Source organism: Thunnus thynnus, chromosome 23 (assembly GCF_963924715.1).
Source record: "Thunnus thynnus chromosome 23, fThuThy2.1, whole genome shotgun sequence".
Lineage (NCBI taxonomy): Eukaryota > Metazoa > Chordata > Actinopteri > Scombriformes > Scombridae > Thunnus > Thunnus thynnus.
The window spans coordinates 3,476,850-3,490,713 of record NC_089539.1 but is presented as its reverse complement, the minus strand read 5'-3'; the positions used below and the strand labels follow the sequence as shown (position 1 = coordinate 3,490,713).

General features: G+C 38.7%; 1 protein-coding gene across 1 annotated transcript; it reads left to right on the top strand.

The window, feature by feature from the left end:
• The first annotated feature begins 1,263 nt into the window (after window positions 1-1,263).
• pnpla3 (patatin-like phospholipase domain containing 3) lies at window positions 1,264-11,912 on the top strand. The gene is made up of 9 exons (XM_067581755.1): window positions 1,264-1,589; window positions 2,554-2,786; window positions 2,912-2,977; window positions 6,191-6,400; window positions 9,060-9,120; window positions 9,247-9,423; window positions 9,520-9,652; window positions 9,826-9,933; window positions 10,757-11,912. The coding sequence occupies exons 1-9, from the start codon at window positions 1,403-1,405 to the stop codon at window positions 10,995-10,997; spliced, it is 1,416 nt and encodes a 471-aa protein (XP_067437856.1). The 5' UTR covers window positions 1,264-1,402; the 3' UTR covers window positions 10,998-11,912.
• The last annotated feature ends 1,952 nt before the right edge of the window (window positions 11,913-13,864 follow it).

Genomic DNA, 13,864 nt, shown 5'->3' with positions numbered 1-13,864 from the left:
TGTATGTTTGTGCTAATAAGTAATTTTTTTTCCCTAATGAGTATGAAGATAAGCTGCTGTAACTCTCTTAGCTCTCTCTTCCTGATGGGAATGAGGTCATCCGCCCTCAGATACAACCCTAAAACAGGTTAATCAATCTATTTATTCTTGAATGAATTAAAATACATAAACAAACATGTAACAGTAACATATAAAAAAACATATTGGATGGTGACCTCAGAGTATATTTCAATACATTATCCCTATTATTTCCTATAAAATCCTTATGGAGTAATGGTACACAGTTTAAAGTCATATTTTTCCTTATCTGACTTGATGTCACTATAATATATATGTTTTAATATTCCTACAGGTCAATAGACATTGGTTTAAGATGTTTCTTAGTTCATGTTTTATTGTGATATTAGTGTCCTCAGTTGTCCTCATTTGATGCAGTATTTCAGTGGTCAAGATTGCATCTACTGATTTGGTATGATTCTCTCAGTATCCAATAACTTACAATAAATCATCACTGACAAGCAGCTGAATGTCTACTAAGAATAGAGGACAAGTTGAAAAAAAATCAATAACTTGCTCACTGCTCTGTAAGGCTCTGTCCTCATTTAACACTAGTGAAAAGGTGAGAAGCAGACTATGGTCACCATAGAAATATGTAGAAACTTTGCAAATGACTGCTTGGTAGAGAAAACAGGAGCAGGAGGAAGGTTTTGTGTTTTGTCTTGTGTTTTTTTAAGGATCGTGACGTCACGGCATGTTGTCTGTCCCACTTGCTGTTGATTGGCTCTAGTGGAGAAATAAGAGCTGACAGATATGTATCAAACCAATCCTGCTCTCAGTAACATTTGTTGCCTTTACTGTACCTCGTAAATCTTAATGTTGTAAATAACATAATAACGTAATAACGACACTGTATTGAAGTGGCTTCACATTCAGATTTCTATTGGCTAGTCGATGTCTACAGACACAATAGGCAGGATTATGACACTCTGTGACACTACATCTTCCTGTCACTTGATAACCTATCAAAATTAGTAAAAATGCTTGTAGCTTAGCACTAGACTGACACTAAAATGTCTGTAGTCTATATATGAAGTAACAAAATAGCGTTTTTGGTTGAGTTTTTTACTCAACAGCATAATATTTTCGTGAAAATAGGTGCACGTTTCCCGATAGTCGCACTATTGGGCCGCTCATATGGGAGTTATGATGTTTCTGACAGCACGTGAAGGCAGCATTAGTAGCACCTCCCTCACTATAGATCCAGCTGTTTACCTGCCGGCTTTCCCAGTCTGCTTCTTTCCGACCAGCAGCAGTGACCAGCAGCGCTGGGGTTTCCCCGTAGCCGTCGCGCACACCGTCGTCTGTCCGGTTTCAGGGCTCCCCAGCTGGGGCATGCCCGGCCATGTTCGATCTAAACGGCGGCTGGAACTTGTCCTTTGCCGGATGCGGGTTCCTGGGGATTTACCACGTCGGAGTTGCCAGCTGTCTGCTGGAGAAAGCGCCCTACCTCATCAAAGGGGCCACTAAGCTGTACGGAGCCTCCGCCGGTGCTCTGACCGCCTCAGTACTCGCCAGCCAGGCATCCATAAGTAAGATAGACCGGAAGTCCTCCATTATTATTTTTGTTTTTATTTTTATTTTTTAAATATGGGTTCAACTTCCCTCAGTTCAGTTTTTGGTTGTATTGAGTGTTAAAAATGCTGTTGATGTTGAATTTAGTTGAATTTCTGGACATAAATGACCAAAGAGTGTATTTTTGCATTTATAGATACCAAAATACATTAAATCATAAATGTATTTTCAGATATTTTATATTTTTCATGTATGAAACTCAGAGAAACTCAGTGTCCTGCTGCCCAAAACATACTTAATCAACTGCATGTCATTTACATGTCGGCCAACAAATACAAATTTGGATATACAGTAAATAATGTAGATATATATTTGTGAATATATATGTATTTCTTGCAGTAGGCTATAAGCTTTTCAATTCAATACAAATTGAAATATGAAATACTGTTAGTAAGACCATAATTACACTTCCAGTTCTATGAAGATGTAACTAATGTGTAATCAGATTAGAAAAACTGCATAGTTAGAAGTCCAGAGCTGAACAGATAGAGAGAGTATGTAGAGTAGGCTGATACTGGCTTCCATTGATACAGTATGATCAACATGTCAACCACCAGTGTGAAACCACTGAATCATGTGGAAACATGCCAGTTCTTGTTGTAGACAGTGTGAGTCAGAGGCACTCTTTTATCAACATATGTCTCTTATCAGTAGACACGTGTAGATCCAGAACAACTTACGTGTATCGACCAATAAGAAGCTTTAGGCTGGGAAGAGGGCTTTCCCAGATCTCTATTGGTTACTGACTCCTGGTAGCGGCAGTGACTATTGATTGATGTTGTGTGTTTTGTTTGCAGTCGATTGATCTCAAGGAATCTTCACAGCAGGGGTGTAGCTAGGAGTTACTGGTGTAGAGTGTGAAACTATAGTAGGATATTTCAGCCCCAGAGTTCTATAACCTCTAAACTTTCTCTTTCCTAGCTAAATGCTGTGAAGATGTGATCGAGGTGGCTAAAGAGGCCAGGAAGAGGAACCTGGGGCCTCTTCACCCAACCTTCAACCTGGTCAAGGTGCTGAAGTTGGGCCTGCATCGTGACCTGCCCTCTGACGCACATGTCCTGGCCTCAGGACGGCTGTGCGTCTCGCTGACCAGAGTGTCTGACGGGGAGAATGTGCTGGTGTCAGAGTTTAGTTCCAAAGAAGAACTCATTCAGGTGCGAGGATGTGGGGGTGACATGATTATCTTTTAAATCTGGAGAAGTCTTTGATGCCTCTGTTACAATGAGGAAAGCAACAGGAAACAGATTTCTGCAGGTTTAACTGTGCACTCTGTCCACAGGCGCTGGTCTGTAGCTGTTTCATTCCCATCTACTGCGGGCTGATTCCTCCGTCTTTCAGAGGAGTGGTACGTATCTGTGGTGTATCTAAGTTTAGCTTTGCCACTATAGTACAAAATAGCATTTCAGGTTCCTAGAGAAGTCACACTGTTTGCTTCATTTGCATGACCAAATCATTGAATGGGAAGCATGCAACCATGTGACCAAAAAGTTGAAGAAGTTAAAAAAAGGAGAAGGAAGCTTCAGTGTCATAAAAGATTAGAATAACGTACAGTAGCCACGAAAGTTGAAAAGGGAAAAGCCACATATTAGAGAAGAAAATCATGTTAAGATAGTGAAAAAACTGATCTGTTATTCAGTTTTTAAAACTAATGACAGCATTCCAGTAAAAACAGGACTTTATAGTAGCTAAAATAATGCACTAAAAATGCAACATGGGAAATACAGGTCAAGGTGCAAGACTGCTATGAAATCATTTTTGTTTTTCAGTGTCATGATTAGATTAGATCATGTTTCTATTACCAATGTTTGACTTATCAGCTGCTGGGGGACTTTGACAGTGATCTCATCCAGATAGACAGAGTTGAGGTTACTGTGTTCGTGTCACTGTGAACAGTAATCACAGGTCACACACACACAAACATAACCTGGTATGTCAGACTGGTTTCAGACCCAGTTATAAAGGAATAACAAAACACAAAGTTCAAGCGTGAGGCAGGTAAAAATAATCAACCAGATAACATGAAATATAATAAAAACACACAGAATACTCATAAGGTTCTGACTTCAAATTTGAACAGTTGAATGAATGTAGTTAACAGAATAAGCAGTGTCAAATAAAATAACAAAATAGAAAAATGTGCCTGTCCTCACAGCTGAAAATTTGCAGTTGAAACATTTGAAATTGTTTCAGTAAAAAGGATTAACACGAACATTTTATCTTGTTTACAACAAGATAATCCTCTGCTTGTGTGATGTTGTAAGAGAGTTACAGTTGAAGCTGAAGCACTGAAAGAGTTTGATGTGTCAGTTGAAGTGGAGGTATTGAAAGCAGTTGAAGTGTCAGTTGAAAGTTATTCACCACCATGAGCTTAAGTTTCACCTGGACTGAAAATGCTCAAAGCAGTTGAACTTTTATTTAAAAGAGTTGAAATGCCAGTCGAAGTGTAGGAGATGAAATCAGCTGAAATGTTGAAAAGATACATTAAAGTAATACAAATATATATAGTAATCATAGGATTTTAGCTTCAAAATGCAACAGCTAAATGAATAGAGTTATCAGAGCAAACACTATAAAATGAAATAACAGACAATACAACAATAATGTAGATACAGATGAATTAAAATAGTACAATAAAAGCCTGTCATTTTAGGACCAGTGTTCAGACAGTGAATTCCAGTCACATAATAAGTCACCTTGGCAAAACAGGACATCCCAGATAGTCACCCTCCCAGTGGTCATCTTGGTGCGTTGCACTCTGGTCTCAGACTTTGTGGCAAAGCTCAGTGTCTAAACAGAACAGGAAACATAATGTGTCCAATAAGTTGATGCTAGATTCAGTTTAACTGATTACAAATTTTTGAAAGAATGTTCCTATGTACATATTCTGTCTGCAGGCTGTATATGTGGACTGTACATTGTGTACCCTCTGCTGCCTAGAGGATCTGCTGGCTCAGAGCCCAGTTTGGTGTGACTCACCAACTCTGTGCACGAGTGTACATTCACTTGAGGCATGATACCATCTGTACAAACATAAACATTCATTTATAGGCATTCTTAGAGCAAACTTTAGAAAGTTTGGTAATGCTTAATTTTAAAGATGCCATAGTACCTAATCATTTCCTAAAAAGGAACTTATATGTAATTTCTTAGGAAGGTTCATGGAAAAAAGGATTATGTCATTTAATCCTAATAACATGAAAAATTGAGACATTGTTCAATTGATATACTTCAAATGAATTAATTCCAATAACTTGCAGGTGTAACCTCAAGAGTCTTCTTGTCAGAATACAAGCAAGCATACATATTAAATTAATATAGAGAATAAAGTTTGTAAGAGGTAACATACTGTATATATGTACTGGAGTTTAAATTTTAGAGGCTCCAGCAAAGGCAGGGAAGAAGAATATAAACAATGTAAAATCATATTCAGTATTCAAAGATTGGCTTTACACACAATGTCTTTTGGTGAATAACAATAACATAAACATAACTTCTGTTTGTGCACAAGAAAACTCCACAGGGCGCCAAGATTTGTCACCAAAATATGTACTGAGCGTGACTTTTTTTTTTGCTTAAATGAAACTAAATAATCAGTACTTTCTGGTGTACAAACTATATAATGGTGGCATTGTTTATAAATGACCTCAATCATGTCTTTGGTATTTCTGTATTGCAATTTGTGCCTATAACTCCACAAGAGATCTCAGGAGAGGTCATTTAAGGTAAGATTCCCCCCTCAGGCAGCCAGGAGTGCAAAAGAAACAAAGACTGATAAAATTGTAAGTTTACAGAAATAAAAACACAACAATGGAATTAAAATGGGTCAAATACTAATGTCCTAATTCCAATGTAAAGGAGTCTAATAAAATAGATCAAAGTACCTTTACAGGTTTATATTCTCTGTATGCACATTGAATGATTCTGACCTCCATTTCCTCACTGACCTACATTCTGTCAGGCTCACAGTTCTTATCATAGAGGCACATTTTTCAGCCGGTCTGTCGGCTGGCAGCATCTCTGTCAAGCTGGCGCCTACAGTTGAGGTTAATTCCTTCTCCATGACATTTTAATCACTTTAAATGAGAAAGCTGTCCTTTCATTTTCTGATGTACCAGAGGTTGAATCAAACCTTGAACTAGAGCATATTATTGTTTAAATAAATGATTGAACTCTATAAAAAAAATATGTGTCACTCATGCCAACAATGATGTTAGTGTTAGAGAGATGTGACTGATGATGTGAAGAGGGTTCTTGTTTCACTACATAGAGGTTGTGTTTTCTGTTTTGAAAGGCTGACATGATGCCACAAGGCAATGGTTCAAAATATGTGACCAAAACTTGTGGATACAAATGAGGCTCTGTGTAGAGTCTGGAACCATTACCACGGTAGAGCAGTAAAAAACAATGATGATGGCACCAATTCATAGAGTGCAGTCACTGAAAATATTGCAATCTAGTTTAAACAAATTTGAAACTACTTAAACCACTGAATGAATGTAGGTACATTTCCCCTACAACATGAATTTAATGAGATGCTAAAATATCTCTGTGTCTTTAGCGTTACGTGGATGGCGGGATCAGCGACAACCTTCCCCAGTCGGAGCTGAAGAACACCATCACCATCTCTCCCTTCTCTGGTGAGAGCGACATCTGTCCCCGGGACAACTCCACCAGCTTCCATGAGCTACGTTTCACCAACACCAGCATCCAGATGAACCTGGGCAACTTGTACCGCCTCAGCAGGGCCCTGTTTCCACCAGAGCCTAAGGTATGTAGCATGTCAGCAGAGGGAGGGACAGTTTGCTTTTTCAGATGGTGTGGTAGGTGCAGTTAATTATATGTGACAAACAATACAGAACAAGACAACAACAAAAATATGATGCAAACTTGTTAATGTGCTTCTTGGAGAGAATTCAAAATCAGATGTGGATTATCAGGCTGAAAAAGCTTCAATTCCCATCTAAAGGTCAAGTTTTTTGTTTTTTTTAATCACAGTAATTTAATTCTGAGAAATTAATCTGCAGATATCTGATAATTTAAGTTAGCTGCACAAATTAATATTGTTATATTAACATTAGATAAAATGAGTATGTAAGGTGAAAGGAGTGGCTTGTAGTGAAGTAGTGAAGAACCTGCAGTGTCCCTCAGATTTTTAGCCTTTTAACTGATTGGTTTGGTTCTCAGCCCTCTAAAACTGCCAAGCACCAAAGGTCAGACAGACAGTTAGGAACCATCTGGTGAAAAAAGTGGAACATTCAATAGCTAAATAACCAGATAATATAGAACTTCATAAGGTGATAAAATATCAATCTTGTGTTTTTTAGCTTGCTTTGCTGCCCCCAAGTGGTCAAAAAAACCAGTGCAGCTTTAGTGTGAGCCTATGGAACTTTTTGTTTGTTGTCAGAATAAATAACACATTCTTCCTCTTACAAATAAAACTTTGAATGTATTGGCAACAAGACATATCCTTGCTCAGCTAAATAAACTGAGAGTCCTATTTGGTCTGGTACGATTCTAGCTAATGTTAGCAAACTTTACATAGATATTGTCTTCATATAACAGATATTGCATTACATTTAGTCAAACCAGTCCAATTTAGGCAAGATATGCTTGAATAGCTCTACATTAGGGACACACAGCATGCATCACATACAGTATCTTGTATAATAAAAAAGATTGGCATTATGAATATCCTTTATTATCGAACTTTATGGACAACATGACCTAACTGAACATGATTTGGAGTGCTCCAACCAAAAAAAAAATTTGACCAAATAGTTAACACTCACAATAACCTTTCATAGTTCCCCATAAAAGTCTTTTCTTATGCTATTGGTTGTGTTTAAAGTACAGACCTCTCATCAAACACTGTCCCATCAGACTTTACAAGAGGCTTGTCAACTGCTTTCAGTTCCTAGTTTAAAAATAAATTGCACTCCTTGATTGTGTCGAAGCAGCCCCAGAATCCTAAATTCCTAACCCAAGCTAAAGGCGATATTAACTTTAAAGAAACATCTGCTACACTATCATCCAGAGTGAGAACCCAAATTCTCAGAGGCTGGCAGATGTGGTTGTAGCATCAGAAATGCCTCTAGCACACCAGGATTAATTAAAGTAATTCCACACTGCTGATTTTTTAAGCTGTATGTCTCACTACCATAAGTGGATAACATCCCTTGAAGGGAAATTCTGGTATTTTTCAACCTGGATCCTATTTTCGCATCATTTGGGGTCTAAGTGACTGGTGGGGACAATGATGAGAAAATAGGGTCCAGATTGAAAAATAACAAAACTTCCTTTTAATGACACATGATTGCTGGACTAGACAGAGTGCAATGGAGCATTATTGTTATAATTCATATATAGATCAATATATGGCTGGATCAGTTTCTGTACCAAATATTTTTTTGATCTTTTTTTCACCCTTCTTAATCCTCTTTCTTTACCAGTCACTGACAGGAAGTATTATCTGGATGTAACTTCTGCCTCCGTTTTCACCTGTTATTACTCTACTTTATCCCATGTTTCCTCTTGTTATTTGCTGTCGCTGGGATGATTGTTAGGTAACTTGTAAGATGAGGTGAGCTTTGACCTTGTCGGGGTAGAGCTGTCTGCCGTGTGGGTGGTGTTGTTATATATCCTGGCTGCTCAACACTCCCCTCACGTGTGAGTGTGTATTATGCCGTCTGGATCCCATGATTATGTAAGCGACTTCACAAATCTCTGTGACGGGGACATGTGTGCTCTTACCACATTCCCTAGAGGAGGAGTTACCTCCCTGCACCATGCCACTTGAAAAACAACTCTACCCTTACACGCTTGAGCCAGTGACTCTATGTTACCACGTCACTATGAACACACATTTGGTAGGGGCTGTGCTGACGTGTGTAGGAACACAGAATTTGAATATCAAATAAGACAGAGAACTCTGTGTATTTTGACCCTTGACCTTCTGGCCTGACCATTCCAGCTAGCGCTGGTGTGAGCACCTCTGCTGATGTCAAAGCTCTTTTTTATTGAAAACACTGCTCTTATGTAATATGACAAATTGACCACAGTGATCATCATCTGCATCATTATGACAATGATAGGAAATGTAATTACATAGAAGATCTACTGTATGACTTGTCAGATAGGGATACCTGAAGAATGCGTGGGAAGTCCTTGTATTACCTTTGGGCTTGCTGCTTTGTCAGGAAATAAAACCAGACTTTACAAATATTCAGAATATAACAAAGTATTGTAAAACATAGGAGTAGGTTTTAAAAAAGATAAAAAAAGATATTTTTATAACCCTTAAAAAGTAATGAAAAACTATAAAACAGCAGCATGTCAGAGTACTTGCCAAGTACTAAGACTCAAGTCTGTAAGTGAAGACAATTTTTTGTTTTTGCCATATGTAAGATGTATTGTCTTCTTCTCAAAAGGTATTGGCTGAGATGTGTCAGAGTGGTTATAAGGATGCTCTACGCTTCCTTGAAGAAAACAGTGAGTATTCTACTACTGTGTTACCATGGTGACACTCAGATAAGCTTACCCAATAACAATGTATTCTTATCAGCCTCTACCTTAACCTTTGAAACATGTCACTGATGTCATATTTTGTGGTATCAGACCTGTTGATGCTGGAGCGTCCCAACTCTGGCCCTGCCCTGCAAGAGAGTCCGCCCAACTGCTGCTGCAAGCACACAGAAACCACCAAAGAGTGGGTGCTCCGGAGGCTCCGCCTACTGCGTAAACAGCACTGGTGGCTGGATGAGCAGATCGCTCTCCCTACGCCCATCAAGAAAGGTGTGTTTCTCATTTAATGCCTCTTTTAATTGTTTTTTTAAATAATGGTGTAAACATGCCATTTTCTTGACTGGTCTTGTTCTGTGTGTCTGTCAGTGTTCTGTGAGGCCTGCCAAGACAAACCTGGCCTGTATGCCACAGTGTCCGAGATGCTGCCAGTGAGAGTGGCCTCCTACATGCTCATGCCATACACACTTCCTGTACAGTCGGCCTACTCAGCGGCCCAGAGGTGAGTGATCTCATCAATGACAATATTTCAGCTGTAAACAAAAGAGTCCTGCACTTAAAACTCATTTCCACACATCTTACAGAGTCAGGTCTGTGAGCAAGTTTTCTGTTTAACACAGTGTTTAACATCAGTTTACTGTCTGTTCATATTGTATGATTTCTGCTCTGCTCCAGGTTTGTGGAGTGGATTCCAGAGGTACCAGCTGATGTGCGCTGGCTGGTTGGGATGGCAGGTGACGTGTACCGACAGGCCTGGAAAGGAGCACCATCCAACTCCATTAGGTGACAGATTATTTTACAGTGTAATTTTAACAAAGTGTGCTGGTAGATCAGTCATATACTCAATATGTCCATTGAAGGGGTGCTCATTTTTAGAGTATTTTTTAGAGGGCAGCAACATGTCTTGATAAAACTTCATTGTGCCAATGAGTTTGTAAGATATAGCTCCATTACCTAACTTTTGAGAAGGTTATACATAACATAGTGAGTGGGATTTTAAGAGTCCACAAAATGTATTTGAATGTGTCTGTGTCATGATTAAATCATAAAGCAGGACCAATCTTAAGGCCCATAGCATGTCAGTTGATATTGTGCTTTAGATTTGCATATTCCTAAACAAATTTTTAATTAAATTGGCACAAACCGGTTGATATATAACAAGGCTGGACAGTAAGGGTGTCAATATGCTTCAAACAAAGTGCTTGTTGGATCACTCAACAGCTTCTGAAAACCCCTTTCCAAGGGCAAAATTGGGAGGAGGCTGTGGACAGTTTTTGTAGGTTCACATAACAGACAATCTGAAAATCATACCCACTTTACAGCAATTGGTCAGGCATCCAAATGTTGCCATTGGGAATAGGCAAGTTTGCTTTTACTCAGACATATTTGCACAGACTAGTTCAGTGTAAGCATACTGAGCCCTTAAGCCTGGGCCTCTCTGTGGCACAAATGTTCTAGTGATGAAGGACCTTTTAAGGCCAACAGGTATTTTTCAAGGGATCAAATGGCTATATTGAACTTTTCTGCTCATTGCTTTTAAGCATGAATCTTGTTTGAAATTAATGAAACAAACTCTTACACATGTAATTGACATGTAATTCTACAGTGAGCCGTGCCTGAGGAAATGCTTGAGCGTGCCGCCTCTATCGACGGAGTGCGAGAAACCCATGGACAGAGACAAACTGCCTGCTCTATCCTCCCTAGACCTCCATGGCAACTACTGGGAGATCCCCAAATCTACCTCCTCTTCCTCCCACCATCATCCTCACATCGCCCCCTCCTCTCCGCAACAAGTCTGCTTCTTTGTAGGCTCCCAGGATGAACCACACAGCCATGTACAGCAGTAAAATGATTCAGGACCTGCACTTTAACAATTATCTGGTCAGATTTCCACTCTTTCTGTGAGTGGTGGTAAAATTTTAAACCAATGAGCAATGGTGCGTACATGTTTTAAGGACACACAGATTTTTCTCTGACTCTGAACACTCCAGGCAGCACCACATGTATTATATTTTAATGAGTGCACTGGAAGACAGAGTTGCAAATCACTCAGGATCATGGATGTGTTTTATGATCTGTTTTAATGAACAGCACAGAAATGTGTCTACTTTTACAGTCTAACTACAACCCTACCTACCTGTTTGTAAAAATGTATCCAAATGTAGCATTCATTCCTCATTCCAATACAGTTAATTGAATCAAGAGTGCTCTGTCTCTTCTGAAGTGGTTCTCCTTCTCTGTCTGTCCTTTTCATTGTCTGTTGATTTTTTTTTTTTTTTTTTTTTGTTGTTGTTGTTGTATGATATCTCCAGGCACCATCGGTCAGCCTTTAAGTGATGCAACTTCTGGCAGCATTAGTGGAGATCTGCCAGACTGCATTTCTACATTTCTCAACATACGTAATGTTGCTTTTAACAGGCAAGTTATAATTTCTCCAAAAATCTAAACAATTTTATTTTTAGACAGCACTCAATTTTTAGCAAACTAAAAATGTTTTGGTCAGCTTTTTTGACAGTAAAGCTTCTGTAGAGGTCATTATTATGACTTAATTTGCCAAAAGGAAACCCAAATGTGCTCATCAAGAGAGTGCAACCAGTGTTGTAATATACAGTATATATAGCCTACTGTATATATATTGTAATATCAGTGTTACCAATGTATGGTCTGACCTTCAACTTGTAAATCTGTTTTCATGTCACTTTAATTATTATTACATTAATGTACTTTAATATTCTCTTAAGATTAAACAATTTTAAACGTTGGTCAATAGTTTGTTTTTTTGAAATGTGCACCTTTCAAATCTGGGACCAAATACAAAATAGTAGTATCCTGGATGTAACTCCAGTTCAATGAATACATGCATAGCCCTATAATGGGCTTCGCTGTTGGTTTACCCCTAGTTGGTTTACCCCTACGGGACTGCGCCTCAGCACCCTGAGAAAAAATTGTTTAGACACAATTTAGACACAATTGTTCTATATATAGATATAGAACACTAGATGTGACATTACATCATAAATCATGGGATAACTGTCGCCATCTTACCTGGGTATTGTTTACAATTGTCACCTATTGGCAGCAGCTATGATTGTCAGCTGTGTAGCACCTAATTGCTTTACCAAAAGGACCAAAGAGACCAGAGAGGTTGGCATCACATTTCACACATCAACATAGAGTAGATGAGAGATTTTTTTTTCCATGCATCAACTAAAACTACAAAAAGTTAGTGAACTAGGTAACTACCATTAGCTCACGTTAAGTCACCGAGTAACAGACTAGCTGAGTTCTAAGTCAAAGTTGTTGCTGATTGCTAGTTATTGCAGCATTGATCTGTTAGCTAAACAGATAAGTTATAACCAGCAAACACTATTTTAATGTTAGCTAGGCTAACTTAGAGATCACAGGTAACGTTGAGTAGTGTTATAACAAAGTTATCAATATTACCCTAACATTTGACCACTAAGCAGCTATCAATCAAGTGTAAACATTTTAACGACAAGGAGAAGTGCTTGTCTTCAATCCTAAATCCCATTTCATAACATCTCAAAACAAATCCAGTGAGCCAGCTACATCACAATCTACACAAAAAGTGAAGCGAAGGCAATCAACACAACAGTACCGTTAGCCACATCCTTGACAGAAGCACGGAGCACTAACCAACCACACAATCAAGCAACATATTGTTATTTGAGGCTGAGGGGGTCGCACTTTACATTACATGTTCACCACATCCAGATAACCCAAAATTAGCCACCTTGAATCCTGCAATCAGTCATCATATATTAACATCACTTGTTGTCAGCTAATCTCATGCCTTTACACGATATTCCTTTCAGTAAAGCAAATAAAAAATAATCCATCCATCTTGATCAGGTAAAGTAATCCAGTCTGAGAAAGGAGATTTGTAGCAGTTCAGGTCAAGCTTCCATACCTTGTCCATACCTTACGAAAATAAAAGACAATTGCGACAAGTCCATCAGGAGTTCTACTCCTCATTTACAGGTAGCAAGGCTATTTAACCTCTTCTCTCATCATCAAAACAAACCCCATGCTGGCTGACCCCAAAAAACAGCAAAACAGGAAGTATTTGCCAGTGAGTTAGTGTGTGTGTGTGTGTGTGTGTGTGTGTGTGTTTGTGACAGAGAGAGAGCGAAATATATCTTGCCTTATGTACAAATTATGACATTAATAAATATATTAATATTTACAGTACACATGTGTTTCTCTCCTGTGTTTCTGATTGTAATTGTCTGCCAGTGTAGGCCACGATATTGATTTGAGATGAGAGAATTCCTTAAAGAAGTTGAAGCAAATGCCAATGACCTACTACTGAACAACAATGTAAAATGACTGAGCAAAGGCAACACATTGAGATGTTTCTGGTCCATTTGAAAAGAAATAGAAGCTTTCTTAAAGCAACATAGTTTTCACTTTTTTTGCAAGATGAGCACAAAATAGAAAATGGTTGCTTTTTTGGTTGACATCATATCACACCTCAATGACCTCAACTTAAAGCTGCAGGGACAGAACAATTCAGTTTGTGATTTGATGACAGCTGTCCACTCCTTCCAGAGGAAGCTGGACATTGTAAGTGAAGTTACTAATGTTCAGGAACAAGACTACACGCCGCTCTCTCCCACGCTGTTTAATGTGCTGCAGCTGAGCAGCTAATTAGCTATCTTAATTGCTAACTGACATTAGCGGTGCACTTTTC